Source organism: Macaca nemestrina, chromosome 12 (assembly GCF_043159975.1).
Source record: "Macaca nemestrina isolate mMacNem1 chromosome 12, mMacNem.hap1, whole genome shotgun sequence".
Taxonomy (NCBI): Eukaryota; Metazoa; Chordata; class Mammalia; order Primates; family Cercopithecidae; genus Macaca; species Macaca nemestrina.
The window spans coordinates 46,869,878-46,893,243 of record NC_092136.1 but is presented as its reverse complement, the minus strand read 5'-3'; the positions used below and the strand labels follow the sequence as shown (position 1 = coordinate 46,893,243).

General features: G+C 49.0%; 1 protein-coding gene across 2 annotated transcripts in view; it reads right to left on the bottom strand.

The window, feature by feature from the left end:
* The window catches only part of LOC105486992 (protein tyrosine phosphatase non-receptor type 5), a 61,976-nt gene extending 38,883 nt beyond the window's left edge, over window positions 1-23,093 (bottom strand). Inside the window, exons 1-2 of one of the 2 annotated variants that reach the window (XM_011750226.2) lie at window positions 22,806-23,093; window positions 5,267-5,360 (exon numbers count right to left, since the gene is read on the bottom strand). In XM_011750226.2, the coding sequence (XP_011748528.1) occupies window positions 5,267-5,286 (20 nt within the window). In that variant the 5' untranslated portion in view covers window positions 5,287-5,360; window positions 22,806-23,093. Of the gene's footprint in view, window positions 1-5,266; window positions 5,361-17,142; window positions 17,269-22,805 lie in introns of those variants that run through there. The other variant, XM_071074978.1, reaches the window with a different exon arrangement.
* Between the last annotated feature and the right edge of the window lie 273 nt (window positions 23,094-23,366).

Genomic DNA, 23,366 nt, shown 5'->3' with positions numbered 1-23,366 from the left:
CTTGTCTGCCTTTCATGTCTCTGACCCTTGGCAGTAGCTGATGACTGATTCAAGGCTGGACACACAAACCAGGCTGGGTCAATCAGATCTTCTCCCTTGCACGTTGAAAATGCATTCTGGTGCACTTTGCTTGGCTGAATCATGAAAGCCAGAGTGCCCCGGAGAGAAGACCTGCAAACATCTGCTGATGAGGGCCTGAGAGCCGCGTTGTTCCCATTTGTACTGAGTCTTGGACAATATGTCCGTCCAGACCACAAGATGGCCATGGATCCTTCCAATAAATCTCCACATTTTAGCTTACGCCAGTGGGATGTGATTTCTGAAACTGGCAACCAAAAGAACCCTTGACATAGCCTTGCTAGCGTACTTCCAGGAATTTCAGAGGCTCAGCTGCCTCTCTGCCCCTGAGTCCTGCTATCCTGCTTCTTAGACTGGCCCTGGGGCCTGTTTCATGCCTAACTCCAGATTTTAAATAATTAAGGGCAGAAAGGCCAGGTTCAGGGTGTCCCTTCTCTCTCTGATATCTTCTTTTTCAACTGGCATTATATTATTTTATTTTTTCCTCAACCCAATTGCCAGGGTCTCTGAGAATCACAAGTCCTAGAGCCCCCCAGCACTCCTGCAGAGAGGTCACTTCCTTCAAGGTAACTTTAAGCGCTTTCTTTAAATGTCTCTGGAGTCCCTTCATCTTTCTCCCGCCCCATCTTGGTCCCAGTCACTATTATCTCTTGCCTAGATTGCTGTGGCAGTATTTTAACTGGTTGCTGGCATCCACTCAGGCTGGCCTCCAAAACATTCTCCACATGGCTCCAATGCTTATGGCATAGAAAATCTGTGCAGTTTACAACCTGCACAACTGGATGTGGAAGTCCCCTCTGCCCCAGGCAATGGAAAGTGGCATGGAGAACTCTTCCCCAGAAGAGAGAAGCCAGAATCAATTCCTCAAAACTCAATGTTTATCACACAACCTTTCTTGAAAAAATATTTTCATGGCATCCTTATTGTACTTAGAACAAAGAGAAAAATCCTTTGGCATAGTTCAATAGATGTTGGGTGGTCTGGTCCCTGTTGATCCCTCCAGCCTCACCCCATGTCCCTCTCCTCCTTGACCTCTGCACTCCAGCCACACTGGGAAGGTTCTTTCCTCACAGTGCCTTTCACATGTTTTTCTCTCTACCTACTACCTAGAGAGGTTCTCTAGCTCTGCCTCTTAGTACTTTTTATTCATGGTATGCACTTGACACAGTTAGAAATGTCACTGTAATTTATGCCATTATTCAACACCTGTCTTCATCATTAGACTGTAGCTTTCATGAAGGCAGAGTCCACTATTTCTGTTTTATTTACCATCATATCTTCAAAGCCTCGCACAGTGCCTGGTTCGTAGCAGGATGTTCAATAAACAAACACTTATAGAATAAATAAATGTTGACCTGATGTTCTTGAGAAAACATTAGGAGCCTCAAACACAGCCATCATCTGAGCTGCTTTGTGGATGGGTCTTTGCTAAGTAGCTGGGAGCTCTCCTCCATAGCTATTGTCCACAGAAGTCAGAGAATCACAGACCTGGAAGGCCTCTCATTTTACAGAGGAGAAACTGAGGCAGAGGATGGAGTCTGACTTGCCCCACATTTTATATTCAGTTGGTGGTGGCCACAGGGATTGTGTTTGAGAGCGACCACAGGGATTGTGTTTGAGAGCACCCACCCCCAAACCTCCAATCCTAAACTTGTTCTTTCCTTACCCTAAAGAGCACCCAGCTGGACGGCAGCACCATGAGGGCTGACCCCTGGCTGGGTACAGAAAAGCACAGTATCCAGATACCTCTGGAAGGGGACCCATGTGTGACTCACACCTGCTTTCACACCTTAAGCCTCTCAGGCCCCAAGCTGTGTTCAGAATAGCTCAGTGCTGCATGTGTGCAGTGGACTCTATAAATAAGCTTCCTAGAAAATGACTAATTTCATAACCAGAAAAGCAGAACGAGTAGCACCTCTTGACTGCAGGGGAAAATGGAGCAAGAGCCTGCTGCTCTTCCCTGTAGTCGAAGGACTCCAGGCAACCCCAGCCAAAGCCTGCATGTCCAGGCTGTCCAGAGGAGGGTTTAATTAGCTTTCCAAAGAAAACAGATGGCCCATTCAGGCTGGATGGGGAACCCAGTCTCTGGGCGCTGCCTTCCTCCCTCCCCACCAAGAGCAGAAATAGCTGATTTTATTGGATTGCTACGGCTCCTGCTCTCTCCTTCCCCACTTCTATCGGCCAGGCAAGAGGAACAGAAAACCAGCCTGTGACAACAGCAGCCACTTGCTGGGCTGCCCCCACCACTGCTTCCCTTATAACCAGAGAACACTAGGGATGAAGGGACTTGGAAATCACCCAGCCTGCCCCCGCTTCACTGATGGAGGATGTCCCAGAGTGAAAACAGCTTCCCAAAGCCATCGTCACATTCAACAGGCATGTGCTCAGCACCTCCTGTGAGCAACGCCTGGAGCTGCCCTAGGAACACAGTGATGAATAATCCAGGTCCCTCCTTGCAGGCTCCCAGTCTTCTCAGGGAGACAGACATGCAGACATGACCGTACCCTGATGCCTGCTTTAATCGATGTATGCATGTGACCACCTTGGGGAAGGCTCTGCTCATTTGTGGGGAGGGGCAAGGGGAAGAGGAAGTCTTCTTCAAAGGGGACACAGGAGCTGGTTTTAATGGTTTTTAAATTTAATTAATTAATTAATTTTTGAGATGGAGTCTCACTCTGTTGCCCAGGCTGGTGGAGTGCAGTGGCGCTATCTCAGCTCACTGCAACCTCCGCCTCCCCAGTTCAAGTGACTCTCCGGCCTCAGCCTCCCAGTAGCTGGGATTATAGGTGCCCGCCACCACACCCAGCTAATTATTGTATTTTTAGTAGAGACGAGGTTTCACCATATTACTCAGGCTGGTCTCAAACTGCTGACCTCAGGTGATCCTGCTTGCCTTGGCCTCCCAAAGTGCTGGGATTACAGGTGTGAGCCACCGTGCCCGGCCAGGAGCTGTTTTTTAAAATATGTTTTTAGGTGAATGAGGGGTTGGGAAAAGGATTTCTTGGGTAGAGCAAATAGAAAAAGTGAGGCATGGAGACCCAAGATGTGTGGAACATCTGGTGCAATCAGAAGTAGGCTGGTCAGTGGGATGGAGCAGCAGATGGGGGCTAGGCCTCAGCAGAGGCACGTGGGCAAGCAGCAGCCTAGAAGCCAGAAATCCTGCCTCCCGGGGGCGGGGGAAGCCCTCTTCCACTTGATCATACGGCTTCCCTGTGGCTTCCCTGCACTGAGAGTGATGCTGGCTCTCTCACACCTGGTCTGGCTGGGTAGGTCTGTAACAGGAAGTGGGGGAGCAGCAGCTTATGTTTAAGGAATGGACTTTAGACCCAGCTGGTAGCATCCGATCTGGTCTGAAACTACTCTTTTTACTGTGCTAAAATTCCCATAGCACAAAATTCAACATTTTGACCATTTTAAAGAGTACAATCCAGTGGCATTTAATACATTCATAACATTGTGCAACCATCATAATGATCTGCTTCCAGAATATTTTTGTCATACCAGAAGGAAATCCTGTACCCATTAAGAAGTCACTCCCTGTCCTCCTCCCTCCAGCCCCTGGCAACTGCTTACCTGCTTTCTGTATCTATGGGTTTGCCTATTCTGGATATTTCATATAAATGGAATCATAAAATATGCAGCCTTTTGTGTTTGGCTTCTTGCACTTAGCATAATGTTTTCTAGGTTCATCCAAGTCCGCAGCATGCATCAGTACTTCATTCCTTTTCATGGATTCCTTTTCATGGCTGAATAATATTCTACTGTAGGATGGACGATGTTTTATTTATCTGTTCAGCAGTTGAACATGTGGGTTGTTTGCATCTTTTGGCTATTTGTGAATAGTGCTCCTATGAACCAAGCTGCTCTGTTTCCACTCTCCTCCCATCACGCTTGTGGTTTTGGGCAATGCTTTCTGCGCTCTGGGTCTGAGGCCTCACTTATGAAAAGAAGGTGGTAGGACTCTAAGCCCATTGTAACTCAAAAGTCATCACCTTCCTTGGCTCGTTCGTATGTGTGAAGGTAATGTGTCGTGCAGCTACGCCACCAGTGCTGGGTGCTGGAGACCCAGCCTAGACCACCCAACCCCATTTTCCAGAAGCTCACGGCCAGGGCAGAAGACATAGAACAGATGCTGCCGTGGGCTGGGTGAAGTTCTAATAGAGGCACCGCCCCTCTGCCTGGGGGGTGGAGCGGGGGATGGGGGATGCTATTAGGAGACATCCTGGAGTCTCCTTACATGAGGTCCCAGCTTTGCCCAGGACTTATGTAGAGAAACAGCTGGCTGGTTTGCTGAGCCAGTCAGGGAGCCTGAGCCTGCTTCCAAGATAGGTGAGGAGCAAGGGGGAACTGGGATGCTGAAGCCAGGATTCCTGGGTGTGAGGTTGAGCCAAGCCCAGGCAGACATGCCTTCTATTCTGGGCTTTGTGCTCCTGGTACCCCATTAACACCCCTCACTATCAATGTGGGGCTCTTATCACCCTCTTAAAGCTCCAACCCCACCTGACATCTCTATTCGCTGAATTGAACCTGTCCATTCCTCCTTTCGAGCCCTGTTTGTGCTGTTCCCTCAGCCTGGAAGATCCTTTTCCCCTTTTGTCAAATCTTACTCATTCTCCAAGGTGCGACTCAGGCGGTACGTCTTCCACGGAGCACTCCCTGATCTCTCAGGAAGAACTGCGTCCTCCCACTTCTGGGCTCCCCCACACACCTGGTTCATATGTCCCTTTGTCTCTTACTTTGTTCTGCTGCTATAGTTAGCTGTTTATGCACCTGCCTCCCCCACCAACTTCCGACTTTGGAGCATCCTCACCCCCTCAACCACCTCTGCATCCCATGTGTTCAGCACAGGGCCTGAGCCTGTTGATGTACATGTTAAAGGCCAAATGCGGGGTAGTGGCAGGGTCTCAGGGTTGGTAGCTTTAGGGGCTCTAGGAAGGCAGATTCCAGCTAGGAGCCTCCCAATTAAAGAAGATGGCCAAACCATAGCCAGGAAGAGGCCCATAACGCCATCCAGATTTTCATCAGCATGTTCAGCAGGCAGGGGGCAGAGGACATGCTGGTTTCATGGAGAAGGAATGATCAGGATGACCACCTCATGAGAATGAGTCATGTGCCCCAGAGCATCCAGATGGAGGATTGGCCTCCTCAGTGGGTGGGCTGCAGGGGGATGGCATAAATGCTCACTCACCTGGCTCCCTCATAATTCATTCCCAAGGTGTCTGGATGGGGAAGGGTGCCATCTTCCAGCGCAGGAAGCTTTCTCAGCAAAAAGCAAGCTGGAGCTATAAATGAAGGAGAGAGGGCAGTTTCAGATCATCCAGATGGGAAAACAGGGGCAAAGAGAGATTAAGTGACTAGTCTCCGGTCACACAGTGTGCCAACAATTTGTTTTCAGGTAGTCAAAACCCTGATTTCCTGTTGGGAGTCACCTTTCTCCTCCCCTGGTGCCCTGCTTGCCCCTTGCTACAACAGACAGCCCAGAATCAGAACTCAGTTACCTGTTATTTGTATCATACCCCGAAGCCTTCTAATAAATATCTTTTCTGCCTAAGTTACTCAGAGTCCTCTTCTGTTGCTGGCAACCAAATAACCCAGACTGATGCGTGCAGCAAACTCGTGGAATGAATAGGCTCTGAGCCCAGGACTCCCAATGCTTAGTTCACTGCTATTTCCATCCTGCCAAGCTGCCTACCCTCCTTGCCCAGCTGTCCACTGTCCAGCCATCTGTCCTCACGTCTGAGCAGACTGCAAACTTGAGTGTTCTGGATCCTAAACACAGGGTCTGAGTGTTCTCTGCTTGGGATGTGCCCAGACGAATGACTTCCCTTCCATCCCTGCTCTTCTCCGAGTGGAAGAAGCAGGGTGTGGGCATGGCAGAGACCCCAGGGAAGAGAAGATGAAAAGTGTAGGGTAGGCCCAGCCTGCTGAGGGGCTCGGGCAACAGTTGTCCATTTTTCATTTGAGTCTGATTCAGGGATTGGACCATTCATTTGTTCAACCCGTTTACTAAACACTTTCCATGTTCAGGCTACGTGTGGGACCCTGGGAATACAATGAACAACAAGCATCTCGTGGGGGATGTAGGTAAGAAGAAAAGGCAATGGTGACACAGGTGACCCGTGTGCGGGGAGACGAGCAGGGTGCCCTGGGAGTGCCAGCCAGACCCCTAAGGAGGCAGAGGACTCAGGAGAGTTTTGGTTCCCAGGAAGGGTCATCTCTGATGAGATGTGAAAGAGGAGTTGGGGGAGAGGCTGTGGGATGAGACAGGAGGGGGTGGGGTGCTCCAGGTAGAATGAGGACATGCAGACAGGCCTGGAATTGACACAAAGCAGGGCACATTCAAGGACTAGAAAGAAATGTAGTCTAAAAAGGGAGTGTGGAAAGGGGGTGTGGTGTCGGATGGGACAATCTACCGAACCGCTCACTTGTAAATTTTTTCCTTATCCCTCCCCTTCTTTCCAGAGAGGTAAGGCAGACCTACACTCCCTTGGGAGAGACAGCTTGGCTACAGGATCAAAGGCCAAGTTCCTGGAGGAGCTATCCTTCCAGTCTTTGTTCTGTGAAAGCTGGAGCACCTGGGGATGGGGTGTCTCTTGGTCAGGGAGGTGGGGGTGTGAGGAAGGGGAGGGGGTCTCCGGGCCTGGGAAGGTGAAAGAGCCCATCAGTTCCATGACTGGTGCCTGGTGTGTGGGTGGGTGGCACTGAGTGCATAGAGAGGGCTGGATCTCTGTTCCAGGGCTTCTGCTGCACCCCACATGACACCCTGACAGAACACACACGGTCTGCAGACCCAGAGGGGCTCTTCAGGTGGGGCTGGGATATCTCAGCTATAATCAGCAGGGTTTCCTTGAAACATCCCTGGCATGGTGGTCACGGCAGTGGGTTGAGGTCACTCCAGTGACGACTGGGATTGAATTTCCTACAGGGTAGGGTTGCTGGGGAGCTCTGAGTCTGGACTAATTTCATTTAAGGAGCACAATGAGACATTTCTTCCATACCTGATATTAAGGATTAAAAAAATCAACCCATTCTAGGAATAGATTCTTGCCTTGGGAGGCAGGAGACCAGCTAAAAGGTGGGTGTGGCAATCAGGTAAGTGATGGGGCATCCTAGCCTGGGACTGCAGCTGGGGACTGCCCCCTTGCTGGGCCACCTGCTCCAGTCACTCTGATTTCAGACCATAACTGTCTCCTCATCACCCCCGTGAACACGAAGCACATCCTTCCTGTCACCCCTTTGCTTAGGCTGTCTCTCCTGCCTGGAAGGCCATCACCTCTTTGCACCCCTCCTTAAAATCCAACTCAGACTTTAAGCTTCAGCTTAATCTTCAATTGCTCTAGGAAGCCTTGCCTGGGGACAGGTCTCCACTCTGCTCTAGTCAAACTGTGTGGCTCTGGGAAAGTGTCTTTATAACTCTGAGCCTTCAATTTTTCTCATATGTCTAACACGGATGACAATACCTTCCACACAGGATTGTGATGAAGACCACCAGTGAATGAGAAAGGTGAATGTTGACTATCATGGTGACTGGTGAACACCAGGTGCTCAGGACCTGTGCAAACAACCAACAAAGGCACAGCAGAGAAATGAGGGTGCTGGTAGTGGGGAAGCAGGTGTAGACAATGTATAAACTCCCAGGAAAGGGCTGGGAACCTAGCCTTCTAGAAAGGGCAAAGGGCTTTGAACAATGCCAAGTTGTCTGGGGCAGCCTTTGGACAAGAGAGGCATCCCAGGACCATGTGCCCTCCCTTGCTGACAACAGAAAGGCACTGTTGGACCTGCAGGTGTCTGTGGTCTGGTCCAAAGGTTCAGTATGAACTGAATTTACCAGCTTCCCCCTGTACTCTGAGGAGGAGGGGGCTGGAGGGAGATTTGAGGAGACCCCGTCCTGCCAAATTCTTATTGGGTGGGATGGGAGCAGGAGAAACAAACACAGATTCCTTGCTGGCTTTGGCCACCCTGCTGGGACCAAAGTAGCAGGGGCTAGCTGCATAGGCAGCATTGAGAGAGAGCAGGGGTTCATGGCTGAAGCCAACACATTCTGTCCTAAATACACCTTTGAAGTGGAGGGTCAGAAATTCACACTGATTCAGCTCAGACTCTGTGGACCCTCCCAGCCTCTTCTCAGGGCCACTCTGGCTTTCTTTTAAAATGTATACCTTTTAAATTTCATGGTCAGATGGGTGAGGATGGAAGGGAATAGAAGGAGGTGATCAGGGAGAGGATGGAAGCAGCAAAAAGGGCAGAAGCAATCTTAGGGCCACCTGTTCAGTAACATCTTAGCCCCTGACCGAAGAGGATAACAATGACAGTATCTTCACAATAGAAAGGGCAGCTATCACTACTGCACCTGGACCACACAGGCCAGGCACTGCTCCGGTGCCTTCCATGTGTTAGCAAATTCAATCCTCACAGCGGCCCCTGGAGGAACCTCCTAACATTCCCCGCATTTTCTAGAGGAGGAAATGGAAATTCAGAGAAGTGAAGTTACCTGCCCAAGGCCACACAGCTAGTCATCACAGAGCTGCCCCCACTGCCCACATTCCTAACCTCTCTTTCACTTTTTAGCTTTTGGTAAGAAAAAATATTCTGCAAATACACCTCCGTGAAGAGACTGCACATCATGGCAGTCGCTTTCTACATGTTCTTTTAAAAAATCTTCACCATAAATCTATGTGAGTAGCGTGTGATGATCCCCATTTTTACAGCTGAGAAAACTAAGGCTCAGGGGGTGAAGTGACCCAAGTGAACGAGTGAAGGAGCAAGAGGGGATCCCTGTCCCTGTGTCCCTGTTTGGGCTCACTGCTGTTCTCCCCAGAAGAACGACTGGAAGTCCTGCGCTGGACCACGACCTCGGGTTTCTTCACTTGAAGTAGCAGACCAGGGAGCAGGCTTTGGAAGGCTAGCTTGCATGGGGAGTTTGGGAGGCTGGCTTGGGTGGGGAGCCTGTGATGGTGGCAGCTGTGTTCCATCAGTGCCGTGACGAATACACTCACTGGCCCTGGGCTCTAGTCCCAGGCTACTGTGTGACCTTGGGCTAGTCATTTCCCTTATCTGAAACTCAGTAGCCCCAAATGAAACCCAAACGGCCTGAATGAGATGACCTCTAAGGGCCTTTCCTTAGAGGTCAGGCTTCAATTCCGGGCCTGTCAGGTTTAATGAGGCAGAGGGTGGAACGGCAGTGAACCAGCAAAGGATGCTCATAGCATCAGGGAAACAGGCCTTGGTCCATGCAGCCCAACCTTCAAGCGTGGAGGGCAGATCTGGCCTGAGCCAATTATTGACAGAGTCCAGGTTCAGCTGTGATTTGATGCTGTGGGTGGTCCGGCCTGATTCTAAATGGTGCGGCGGTCAGGGACCCAAAAGATAGAAAGGCAGGATTTTGGAGTTCAAAGGTTATCTGGTTGGTCTGAACCTCTGTTCTCCAAGACTCTGAAAACAGTCCATTCTGCTCCCTCTCCTCGCACCTGCCCCCAGGTATGCAGTTTAATTTACAGGGAGAAAACAGCAATCACAAAGGCAAAGGTGTGATCACACCTCTTGTGGGCGTCTTCTGATATTTCCATTCAGTTACATGTTTGCTCCTACCTGTAATGCCTTAGGATGCACTTTTCCCTACACTGGAAAGCCCCCTTTTCCCTTCTCTGCTTGGAAAATTCTTATTTGCCTCTTAAGACTCTGTTCAAATGTCACCTCCTCAATAGAACCCTCCCCGACTCCCTTAGGAAGAACTGGGTACTCTGTCTTCTGTTCTTACCTCTTATGTGTTGATGCCAGTCTCCCTGCCTCACGCAGAGCTACCTGGACATAAATCTGTGGTCTATGATGACTGTAGCCTCCTTTTATTGCAGGTTTATTGTGTGCTGGATGTCGTGCCAAGCACTGTACATGTATGACATCATTCACTTCTCACTGTAACCCTATGAGGTAAACAGTCATCCTCCACCTACACGTGAAGATTGGGACTTGGAGAGACTAAGCCATCTGCTCAAGGTCATATAGTTGGTACACGGCAGAACCAGGCTTCAAACTCAGTTTATATCAACTCCAGGCTTTATTTAAATCACAAGGTTTCCAGCATCTGATATGGACTTTTCTGTTTCCCATGTCCAATACTGTATCTGGCACCATGCAAATGTTAAAAAAAAAAATGAAAAGTGGGGTAATGTTTGAACATTTACAAACGGCTCATTAAAAACATCATAAAAGGCCAGGCATGGTGGCTCACACCTGTAATCCCAGAACTTTGGGAGGCTGAGGTGGGCAGATCACCTGAGGTCAGAAATTTGAGACCAGCCTGACTAACATGGTGAAACCCTGTCTCTACCAAAAATACAAAATTAGCCAGGAGTGGTGGTGGGCACCTGTAATCCCAGCTACTTGGGAGGCTGAGGCAGGAGAATCACTTGAATCGGGGAGGTGGAAGTTGCAGTGAGTGAGCAGAGATCGCACCACTGCACTCCAGCCTGGGTGACACAGTGAGACTCATCTCAAAAACAAACACCACCATAAAAGTAGTAAACACATAGGCTTTGGCTCTGGTCTGCCTGAGTATGAATCAAGGCTCCCTGACTGGCTGCCTGATCTTGGGCAAGACTTTGACTTCTTTGTGCCTCAGTTTCTTAATCTGTGAAGCAGGGATAAGTGTGTCTACACCTCAGAGGGTTAAAATGAAGATTAAATGAATGTTGATCTTCGCACAAAGTTTTTACACGAGATGCATGGAAAATGTGTAGAACAGGGCCAGGAAGCTCCTAAAAATGTTAATTGTCATCATCTTGTGTTTCAGGCTTTGCCTGTTTCCCAGTTAATATAACTCTTCTCCTCCCATGGATAAAGTCCATGAAGGTTCTGGGATGAATGTTGGGGTGTCCTGGTAAACTGGTTCTTAACTTTCTCTTTACTGGACCTGAACTGCTGTATCACTGGAAGCAAGATGAAGCAAACTAGAATATTATGCAGGAATTAAAAAAAAGAATAATGTAGGCCAGGCATGGTGGCTCACACCTGTAATTCCAGCATTTTAGGAGGCTGAGGCAAGAGGACTGCTTGAGGCCATGAGTTCGAGACCAGCCTGGGCAACACAGTGAGATCCCATCTCACCAAAAAATAGTATGTGAGCGGGGCATGGTGGTATACACCTGTAGTCCCAGCTACTCAGCAGGCTGAGGCAGGAGGATTGCTTGAGCCCAAGACTTCAAGGTTGCAGTGAGCTATGATCGCACCACTGCATTTCAGCCCAGGTGACAGTGCGAGACCCTGTCTCAGAAAAAAAGAAGAAAAAAAAAGAAAAAAAAAGAAAAGCCCTGATTTGTGTCCTCTGCCAATTTTCATGGTGTAATGCTCCCACCGTGGCCGATTTCAAGCTATGAATGTGAAGAGTCATGCTGCCAGTCTTAGCAGAGGTCCAGAGTTTTGCTCAATCTGTGCCTCAGTTTCTTCATCTTTAAAACAGATCAGCAGTAGGACCTAACTCAAAATACTGTTGTGAGGAGTAACCCTGAAGCTCTTAGACGAGCACATGGCACGCTGTATGCTCTGTGTTAGCCAATATCACCGTTAGGAGTTTTAACTCAGTCTCACTGTTGCTTATCTGGCTTGGACACTGACCCAACCCCAGCAACTGGCCTTCTGCTCTAACGGGCAGAGTCTCTGCCTTCTAGGATTAGGCCTTGTCCCCTCTTGCAGCTCTCCCTTCTCCCTTTGTGATATAGTTTGGATATCTGTCCCCGACCAAATCTCATGCTGAATTGTAATCCCCAGTGTCGGAGGTGGGGCCTGGTAGGTCACAGAGGCGGATCCCGCATGGCTTGTGCTGTCCTGATGAGAGTTCTCACAAGATCTGATCTTTTAAAAGCATGTGGCACCTCCCCCAACTCACTCTCTTCCTGCTTTCCCTGTGTGATGTGCCTGCACCCTCTTTGCCTTCTGATTGTCTGCTTCCTGAGGCCTCCCTAGAAGCCAAGCAGACACCAGTGCCATGCTTCCTGGACAGCCTGGCCATAAGCCAATTAAACCTCTTTTCTTTATAAATTACTCAGTCTCTTGCATTGCTCTAAAGAAATTGCTGTATTTCTTTAGAGCAATGCAAGAATGGTCTAATACACCCTGGAACTAGAATTCTGGCCTAGCCTGTGTTGGTTACACACCCACCCTGATCACATATTATTTCATGCCTCTGGTTTCATCCCTAGACTTCCCTCATGCCGCCCTGGGCCCGGGCTGCCAGTGCAGCTGCCTTGCTCTGGATGGTCCATGATGTTCCCTTCTGGCATCTGCTCTGCTCCTCATTGTTTACAAGGCTCCTTTCTCACAGGGCTGGGATGTACTTACAGAGGGGAAAGCTGAAGTTCAGAGCTCAGTTTGCTCCCACCTGCAACTAGAGGGGCCCCTAGCTCCTGCCACACCCTGCTGTGAACTCCAGCTTCTCATCAGTGCCTCCTGCCCCCAGCCCGATTTAACCCTTCTGTGCTCAGGCCTGGCTCAGATCGTGGCAAATTGGGAAGATCTCGGCATCTTCGGGTTTGGTGGAAGAGTCAAACTGAGTCAGAAGCAGGGCCTGGAGGAGAAGACACAGAGAGGCAGGGTTTGGAAACATCAGCTGGTTTTAAGGCTCTTTTGCCAGGAAACAAAAAAATAGAGTGTGAACTAGGAAAAAATATCCAGGTGGGACCAGGAATCACGGTTGAAAGGGGCCTGACCTCCTGAATTCAAATTTAATAAATAGCAGCTGCATACCTACTGTGTGCCAGGTCCTCTGGGGAAGGCATGGAGGTCTCTGCCTCACTGGCAGGAAGTCAGTTTACATTTATCATCTGTAGCCAGAGATCAGACTGTCTTTTTTTGACCACTTTTTTTTTTTTTTTTTTCCCAGATGGAGTCTTCCTCTGTCACCCAGGCTGGAGTGCAGTGGTGTGATCTAGGCTCACTGCAGCCTCTGCCTCTTGGGTTCAATCAATTCTCCTGCCTCAGCCTTCCAAGTAGCTGGGACTACAGGCGCCAGACACCATGCCCGGCTAATTTTTGTATTTTCAGTAGAGATGGGGTTTCACCATATTGGCCAGGGTGGTCTCAAACTCCTGACCTCAAGTGATCCGCCTGCCTCGGCCTGGTGCTGGAATTACAGGCATGAGCCACCGTGCCCGGCCCCACCTTTGTTAGCTCCAGAGGCTGGTTCAGAATATATTTTGCATTTTAAACCCAGTTTGTCTCTGAGATAATCTTGCTATAATCTTGTATCAATTTCTTTAATATCAGGCTCTGTACTGAGCCTTGGGGGACACACAGATAACTAAGAACCAGTCCCCGCCCTCCACCCAGCATTCAGCCTAGTGAGTTGAGTGAGAAACGCATTAAGGGCCCACTGAGGCTGTCTTATGGGAGTGCTCAGGAGGGCACAAAAACAGAGCCTGGGAAGCTGCACAGAAGACACCCGATGGACAAGCAGGAGTTCACCAGATACAGGGAGGACATTCCAGGCAGGGAACACTGCAGGGCAAAGGCCCGGGGAGATGAAAGCACAAGGTACGCTAGGCAGAGGAGGCACCTCAGTGTAGCCACAGAGTAGACATAAGCGGGATTCTTGTCACACAGCAGAGGGCTTCATGCATCAGCCTAAGACACACTGACTTTGACTCACAGACCATTTTTTTCTCAGGGGGACAGAGCAGGTATTGCCATGCTAGCTGGCATTGAGAAATCCGTGTGTGTATCAGGAGTTAGTGGGGAAAAAGTGACAACATGGATGGATCTCAAAAACTATGTCTTTTTACTTTTTTTTTTTTGGAGATGGAGTCTTGTTCTGTCACCCAGGCTCGAGTGCAGTGGCACAATCTTGGCTCACTGCAACCTCCACCTCCCAGGTTCCCGTGATTCTCCTGCCTCAGCCTCCCGAGTAGCTGGGACTACAGGTGTGCACCACCATGCCCAGCTAATTTTTGTACTTTAATAGAGATGGGGCTTCGCCATGCTGGCCAGGCTTGTCTTGAACTCCTGACCCTTGGGTGATCCACCTGCCTCGGCCTCCCAAAATGCTGGGGTTACAGGTATGAGCCACTGCATCTGGCTTTTTAAAAACTATTTCATGACACAAAAGAGCACATACGACATGATTCCACTTATATGACGATTAGGAACAGACAAAATCCATCTACAGTGATAGAAATGGGAACAATCGTTATCGCTGAACTTTCGGGGGTGATGGAAATCTTCTGAGTCTTGCTCTTGGTGATGGTTATATGAGCTCATGCAGTTGTCAAAATGCACTGAACAGAACACTTAAGATCTGTACATTTGACTGCTTGTAAAATAAACCTGAAGAACATGGGTGAGCATTTTTGGTTGTTATAATAACTGAAGGGTGCTACAGGCAAATCTATAGGAGATGGGGCCAGGGATGCTTTCACAGCAAAGAACTCTCCCACCCAAAGGCCAGTAGGTCCCTGTTGAGAAATATAGCTGCAAGCCACGGGGAGCTGCAGAAGGACGGAAACACCAGAGAGACCTGGCCACATCTGTATTTTGGTAAGACAAGGCTCTGGTGGTGGTGGTGGCAGAGTCTTGGGACAGTGATGTGGCACAGAAGGTGGACATACGATCTTCACTGCCACTCCTAGGCCTCATATTTGCCTCTTAGCCCACTGGCCTGATGCTGTCCTGGAGGGGCCCCAGGAGGTACCTCTGAGGCACCTCAGCTGCTGACCAGCTAGGGAAGTAGCAGAGGCAGCAGATGGTAGTGGAAACGGCAATGCCTCACCCCCAGCCTCCCGGCCTCATGATAAGCACCAAGGATAAAAGTGATCATCTTCCTCTGAAGTGGAGTCTCAGTGACGGGGGTCTCCCTGAGTGTCTGGAGCCACTGGAAGCAGGGCTGAACTACTGCTGCTACTATAGAAAAGCACTGTTTTACATCACAGGCGAAAGAACAACACAGCTGACTTGCATGAAAATACTCACCTGACCCCTCCTCCCTTCAGAAAGCCTTCTCTGACCTGGGCAGGTGTCTCTCCTGTGTTCCCACAGCCCTACAGAACACAGTTACTGCCTAGGTTTGAATTCTGGCTCTGACACTTACTTGCTGTGCGTACCTGAAACGGAGTTACTCAAGCTCTCTGTTTCCTCACCTGCAAATTGAGGCTAACAGAAACCGTCTTCACTGAACTATTACCAAGATTGAGATAACGTAGTAAGCACTCAGTAAGAGCGAGTGCTTATGGTGAGCCTAGAATGCATCAATACAGACCACTGTTGCCAGGTGACTCCTCTGGTGCCTCCACTAGATGTTAAGCTCCTTGCGGGCAGGGTCCTTGTGGTCATGTTGATTGCTGAGGGCCTTGTGTCCACCACAGTGCCTGGTACAGTAAATACTTGCATGCTTGAATGAATTCCACCCACTAAGATCTCTCCTGAGAGCTTTCTTTTTCCACCCACAATGCCTCTAAATCACAACAATTCTTCAGAAATGGAGCCAGACTCATTTGTATTCTGTTCCCTCTTCTCTCTTCTGTTACCTCCATGGCCATGCAGAACCCAAACAACATTTAGTTTTTAAATTAACAGCTTCTTCCTGGACTCTCTACTCCTAAGACTTCACTCAGTGGTCTTCATACTGGGCATGCAAAAATCCTTTTTAAAAAATGCACTCCGCACCTCTCAAAAAGTTAAACACAGAATGACCATACAATCCAGCAATTCCACCGCTAGGTATATACCCCAAAGGGTTGAAAGCGGGGGCTCAAACAGATCCTTGCACACCAATGTTCATAGCTGTATTATTCACAATAGCCAAAAGGTGGAAACAGATGAATGGCTAAACAATGTGGTATATCCATACAATGGAATATACTCAGCTTTAAAAATGAGGTTCTGATATATGATACAACAGAGATGATCCCTGAAAACATTAGGCTAAGTGAAAGAAACCAGACAAAAAAAGACAAACATGATGCCACTTACACGAGGTACCTAGGATAGGGGAATTTATGAAGACAGAAAGTAGAACGGAGGTCACCAGGGGCTGGGGGAGATGGGAATGAGGAATTAGTATTTACTGAGTACAGTGATTCAGTCTGGTAAGATAAAAAGGTTCTGGAGATGGACAGTGGTGATGGTTGTATAACACTGTGAATATACTTAACGCCACAAAATTATACACTTAAAATTGGTTAAAATAGTAAATTTCATGTTATGTGCATTTTACCACAATTTAATAAAAGCCTCCCACACCAAACAAAACACTGGAAGGACAGACTTCCCTCTGAAATCTGACAGAGCTGCATGCCCCTCTGCCAACCCTAGTGCTCTGTGACCTTGACCTCCTGGCCCATGATCTGTCTTCCTCTCCATCCTCTCCTTGCTTCCAGCTCTCGTGTTCCCTGTTCTTTTTTTCTTTTTCAGACAGGGTCTCGCTCTGTCACCCAGGCTGGAGTGCAGCGGCATGATCTTGGCTCACTGCAACCTCTGCCTTCTGGATTCAAGCAATTCTCCTGCCTCAGCCTCCTGAGTAGGAGGGGCTACAGGTATACACCACCACACTCGGCTAATTTTTATATTTTTACCAGAGACACAGTTTCACCATGTTGGCCAGGCTGGTCTCAAACTTCTGACCTCAAATGATCCCCTGCCTTAGCCTCCCAAAGTGCTGGGATTACAGGTGTGAGCCACCACACCCAGCTCTCTGTTCTTTTTCTACTGCAGACCCCAGGACCAGGACATGTTCTTTTCCTTGATCCCATCATATCTCTCGAGGGTGCTTCAGATAGATGCTTTGAGACTCTGAGATGGAAAAGCTATGTGCCTGGAGATGCTCATTATGGACTACACGCAACAATAAAGACATAGTTAAATAAAGTAGGGACCAGCCAACCAGGTATCAACAGAGAAGTCATGACAAAATGTTAAGTGAAAAATGCAGGCTATACACCTATATGTGGACTAATTTCAACTATTACAAAATACAGATCTACAGAAAACATAGAATGGAGCATATAAAACAATGGTTCATCTTATGTTTGTTCTCTAGCATGGAGTATGGTTATTTTCACAACTGTAATTTTTAACTCATACCAGACAACGCCTTTAGGCAGATGATGAAATATACACATCGTTAGTTTTGCAAGAATCTTCAGAATTGATTCCAGATGCCCATATGCTGCCACCACTGAGGCCCACAAATCTCTCCCGAACGGCTTCCAGAGGAACGGGGGGCGAGGCGGTGTTTCATCTTGACTCTACAGAAAGACACGTGGGGACTTGGTGTGTCTCTCTAACGACTGCAACCAACTACCTCACCACAAAAAGGAGGGCAATTTAGGGTCTTTATTTTGCTATTGGACTAACCAGAAAATTTGGCTGTGAACAGTTTATCCCTTACATTAGCCCAAAGTTAGGAATTCCCAAGATGCTTGTTTCCTTACAAATCTGCAAACAGTGGATCTCCTGCATCTGGTGTGAGGGGATCCCCTCCCCATCCAACACGCTACACCCCAGGTATAGAAACTTGAGTCACGCTTGCTTCAACGGGGACACAGGAAGGAGGGTAGCTTCTGTTCCATGTGCTGCAGCACAGCGGGAAAAGCTTTTCTCAGTCTAAGAGTTTAGAAATTTCTGAGTTTTGCCAGACACCGGTGACCATGATGCTCGTTCCACATCTCACCAGATGTAGAAAAGACTGAGATGATGTTAAAGAATGGGGGGAATCTTATTTTCCATAATCCCCTAACGTAAGGGAGAGCCTTTTGGTGATAACACTGCTTGAAAACGAAAAGAGTTTCTAGTTTGTTTTTTTTTCCCTTGAGATGACCTGAGCTTCCACCTTCTAAAGGTGACAGGTGACAGACCTGTGGCTTCAGATGGAATCTGGACCAGGGGGTCCAGAGATCCTGTGTTTCTAACACTGAGCCTGCATGTCACCTAGCCCCTCACATGGTCCAGTCAGTTTTCCCATCTCCACTTGTAGACCCATTTCAACAATTAATTAGGTGCCTGAAGCATTTGTATGTCTATAATTTCTCCCTCCCCACTGCCTTCTCTTTTTGGGAATCTGTCAATTTACTGGAGATGACAGCATCTTGTCCTGCAAATATGGGTCTTTGTGTTAGAGATGAGTTTCTTTAAAACCTCTATGAAGGAAATGGTTGAGAGTTCAAGAGAAAATTTGAAATGAAGCCAGAAGGATGTATATTTGTGCTGGGAGGAGGATGAAGAAAGACCAAGAATGTTATTTTCATTGTTTTACAGTCATTTCAGGTATGTTTTACTATTTCGTATTAGTCAACAGCAGTGTTATAGTATCAAGCCATATTGAATAAAATATGTAGACTTCACTTAAATTTTCATACTTGAGCAACAACACAGAATTCAAGTTATCTGAGCTTTACTATTTTGATCATAGTACAGCTTACTATACCCTTACTATGGTATAATCTCTTTATTTATTGGTTCATATAAGTCCAAGATATGCAGTCTCATACATAAATGGTCACTTCCAACATTCATTCATTCATTCATTCAACAATTATTTACTGTGAAGGGTCAGGTTTGGTTTGCTAGGCACAAAGAATATAAGGTGAATAGGATGTCTGTTCTCTTAGATTCATTAACATCATGCAACTTCTCATTCTTTAGGTCCATAGGCCCTTACATGACTGGCTCTGCCCACTCTCTCACCTTTTTCCTTATCACTTTCCCCCTTTATCTCTTACAGCTGCACTTCAGGTTCCTTGAAGATACCAAGATATTGTTACCCCAGGGCCTTTGCACCTGTGGTCTCCTGTTTTTAGAATGCTATTCCCCAGGTCTCCTCTTCATTCAGGTCTTTGTTCAAATATCACCTCCTCAAAGACAATTCTATTTAAAGGCAGATCTCTTCCTCCACTCTTCCTCCCAGTCATCCCTCATCCTACTTTATTTTTCTCCAAAGCACTGCTCACCACCTGAACAATTTTATCTTTGCTTATTTTTATTTTCTGCCTCCCCTGGTAGAGCTTGGGGAGGAAGTTCATCTTTTTAGCAGTGTATCCCTAGGGGCTAGAACAACCTGGCATGTAACAGATGTTTATATGTATTCGGAGAATAAATGAATGAACTGGTTCTTGATAGTTTAGGGTGCTTGATGAACCAGCTTTGCAGGAGGGATCATTATGGTCCCTGGTAGATTCACAGCCCCTACTCCTAAGCCTCCCACTCCTCCTCCTGTTGGGCTCTGTCTGTGAATGGTGTCCTTGGCCGTTCAGTCTCAAAGCCTTGCCACCACTTATTCCTCCCTCCTGCTAGTGCCTACATCCAATCAGTTACCAATTTTAGTGACACTGTGGCCTCTTGCAACAACTCCTTTTTCTAACCATTCTTACAACCACCCCCAGTCCATACTCTATCTCTCACCTAAACCATTGTCATCATTTCCTACCTGGGCTTCCGGCCAGCAGGCTCTCCTCACCCAATCTGTTCTCCAAGGGGTAGCCAGAGTGAGTTTCATCATGCTAAGGTTTGATCATGTTTCTTCCCCACTCAAAAACTAAAGACTCCCAACTCTATAGCTTGGCAGTCAATGTCCCCCCAATAACCTCCATCCCCTTAACCCAACCTTCCTTCTCAAGACCCTTCTTTTATTCTTTTTGATCCAGTTGGAATGAACTGCTTTCCAGTTTCTGTATATATCCTAGAAGTCCCCATTGCCTGTCCATCCTCTGCTTATGCTGTTTCCATTTCTTGAAATAGTTTTCTTCCTTTCTTCTAATGTACAAATCATTCACCCAGTTTAAATGCTACTTGGCTTCTCCAAGAAGCCATTACTGACCTGTGAGGAGATTAAAATTCCTCTTTCTTCTCAACTGTTTTTTAAGGGGTTATCTGCCTCTCTTTTAGGGCAAGTCTCAGGAAAGGACAGGCAATATGACACAGAAGAGTTCAGAATCTGGAGTCAGATCATCTGAGCTGGAGGGCCTAGCTCTCTGGATCTGAGACTTTTGAGGTATGCACCCTTAGATAAGTGAAAATCCAAGCCTTAATTTCCCTATATGTAAAATGGGGATAACATTATTGATGTCATGGATGTGTTATAGAGGAGTGACAGAGTATAGGAAAAGCTTTTGATACTACATACAAATTAATTATGAAATTCTATCATGCTAACATACAAAACGTTGAATAAACAAAAGTGTTGCTCCTCCCAGGGAGTTTTCATGGATGTTTTATGCTGGCTGAGCCTGAAGTCCAGGAATAGGTCAGTGGGGAAAGGATTCTTTTGAGGGAGGAGGACTTTTGAGGCCTTAAGAATCCCATGTCCTTGGATGATCTGAAGAAAGGAAGACGTATAGGGTATATCCACAAAGCTGGGGTCCTAGTGGAATTACTAGCTACCAATTCTTGAGCATTTCGTATGTGCTAGGGACTGTCCTAAGTACTCTACATACATTATTGAGTCAGAAATTATTCCTTCATAGAGCAAAAGAAGCCCATAGCAGTTATATAAATACGTGCTCCCCCCTACCCCACCGCCAAATAGTTCATAACATCATCAATCCAATGATGTTATTTTTTGGATGGAGAAATTGAGACCCAGAAGGGTTATATACTGACATTGTATAGCCAGTGAGGAAGAAACTGGGCCTGGAATCCAGATCTCTCCACTCTGAAGGGAGAAACCCCTACACGGCAAAAACCCAGGGGCCACAATTCATTATGAAGTTTGTGTAAACTTCATAGCCAATGCCATCTGTATGGACTACATTGTCAGTGGCAGCCCCTGAAGTTCTGCCACTTGGCCACCCTGGCTCAGCTCCATGATGAGCTGCTCACCCCTCAAAAAAGTTCTGGATGGAACTAGAGACTATGATTCTAAGTGAAGTAACTCAGGAATGGAAAACCAAACACTGTATGTTCTCACTCATAAGTGGGAGCTAAGCTATGAGGATGCAAAGGCATAAGAATGATACAATGGACTTTGGGGACTTGGGGGAGGAGGGAGGCGGGTGAGGGATAAAAGACTACAAAAATTGGGTTCAGTGTATACTGTGGGTGACGGGTGCACCAAAGTCTCACAAATCACCATTAAAGAATTTACTCATGAAACCAAACACCACCTGTCCCCCCAAAACCTATGGAAATAAAATTTAAAAAGGAAGTTCTTGAGACCAGAACCTCAGGTCCCTGGAGACTGAACACTGCCCTCCTTGCCAACTCTTCCATCCAGAGTCTCCTCCAAGGTGACGGACTCCATCCCTTCACCATCCGTCTGTGCTTGTACTCCTTCAACACACCTCTCGGGGCACCCTCTCTGCACCAGGCTTCAGGCTCAGCTCTGGGGACACCCGGCTGCCCTTGATGGAGCCTTGTGCTGAGAAAGCACCCGAGCCTGGTGTGATTGTAACTCAAGCTTCCCCAGCAGGTTTGTCAGCAGCACCAAGAGGCTGCCCTTAACAAGCCCCAAGGAGAAAGAGGTGGGGACCTCCGCAAAGGGATGACTCAAGGGGCCTGGTTGGAGTAGAAGACTTGGCCCTCAAGGGGGAGGGAAGGGTGACTGGGAGGGCACGCAGTCAGGACACAGTGGAGAAGAGGACAAATCCTGGGATGCCACATCACCTGGTCCAACTGAGGACACTCAGGCTCCATGTGTCCTGGGTGGATCAGGATTAACGCCTGGGAATCTGATCTCAGGTCCAGGGCTTCTTCATTCTCCCAAACGGAATCCCAACTTCGGAGTGTTTGAGTGTTTGCATAAGAGACGTGAGAGCTCTCCTTTGAGGTTGAAGGAAGCAAATTAAAGCCCCCTCCCCCGTTTTTTGGTACAGCAGGTAGGGATGATAGCAAATGAATGGCACCTGCCCCTCCAAGTGAGGCAGGGCTGGAATTACACACTTTCGTGGTACACTCAGGTGAATTTTGGGGTTCTGGGGCTTCAATGGGGGTGGGATCTAGTTGTGTAGGAGGGGGCATGAGTATGAAAACCTGTGACCCTAGATTCTAATGAAAGCTTTACCACTAACTCTCCGGTCACCTTGGCCAAGCCACCTTACTGGGCCCTCAGTTACCCCACCTGTAAAATGAGGAGGTTGACTAAGTTCCGAAGATTCGTCTGGCCCGGATCTTCTAAAGCCCTGTGATCCTGGATAAGGTAAGCCTCCCAAGGCTCTTACACGGGCAATCTCCGGTTTTGCAGGAGCCTGGGCCTCATCCAGAAACAAGCTGCATGCTGGGGGAGGGGAGCGCGCTAAGCTTTTATTCTGGGGGAGGGTGGGACGCTGGAGGCTAAAGCTAAAGGGACGCTGGAGGCTAAAGCTAAAGGGTCGGTGGAGGCGATGCGTTGGGAAGGCTGGGAGCCGCGCTTTAGAGACCGGAAGGGTAGCGGCGGTTTCCAACCTCCCTCAGGGGCTTCAGGCTCTGAAGAGGCAATGCAGCCCAGAGCCGCGCACCAACCTCCGCCGGCCGTAGAGGCTCACACTCCAAAACACTATCCCGATTCCTCCCCGGAACCGCGCACGGGCTTCGTGGGGAGTGGCTGCCGCTCCCTCCCGGCTACCAAGCGCCGAGCCCCCTCCTCTGCGTTGGGGGACCCCTCCCCCAGCATGGGGGCGCCGGGAGCCCCACGGGGGCGTGGCGGGGGCGGGCGCCGACTCCTCGGCCCGGAGGACTGGAGAAGGTGTCAATTGCGGGGCCACCCCAAGGAGGGACCCGCGCCCTGCACCTTCCGGCTCCGCACACAAAGGCGCCGACGGAGGCGCTGCACTTACCGGCCAGAGCGGGCTGCGGGCTGCGGGCTGCGGGCTGCGGGCTGCGGGCTGCGGCGAGCAGGCGGGCAGGCTGGCGGGAGGATGTGCGCGCGCGAGTGTGCGTGTGTCTGCGTGTGTCCCTGCCTGTGTCTGTGCCAGTGTGTGCGCGACGGGGGCCGCGCCGAGCTCTGTGCGTCTGCGTGTGCGGGGGCGTCCGTCCTTCGGTCCGTCCGCCCGGCGCTCCGTCCCGCGCTCCGTGCGCGCTCCCTCGCCCTACAGCCTCACCAAATGCGCTTCAGCTGCGGAGTCGCAGGCGCAGCCGCCGGGTGGGTTTGGCACCCCCCAGCCCTGGCTCCGCCCCGCCCCCGGGCGGGCTGGCGCCGCTCCCCGGGAATTGCGCAGGGCTGGCGGGGCTGGGGACCGGGAGATCGGGCTGCTCCCGGGGCACGAAGGGGGCGGATCACAGACCCTTAACCCCTGACCTCATCTCAGGTGCCTCCCTCTCCCGAGCAACTCTGCGCGGAGTCCCAGCAGTCGTTGTCCTCAAGCCAAGGTTGCCTGGACAGGGAGGGCGGAGGAGTG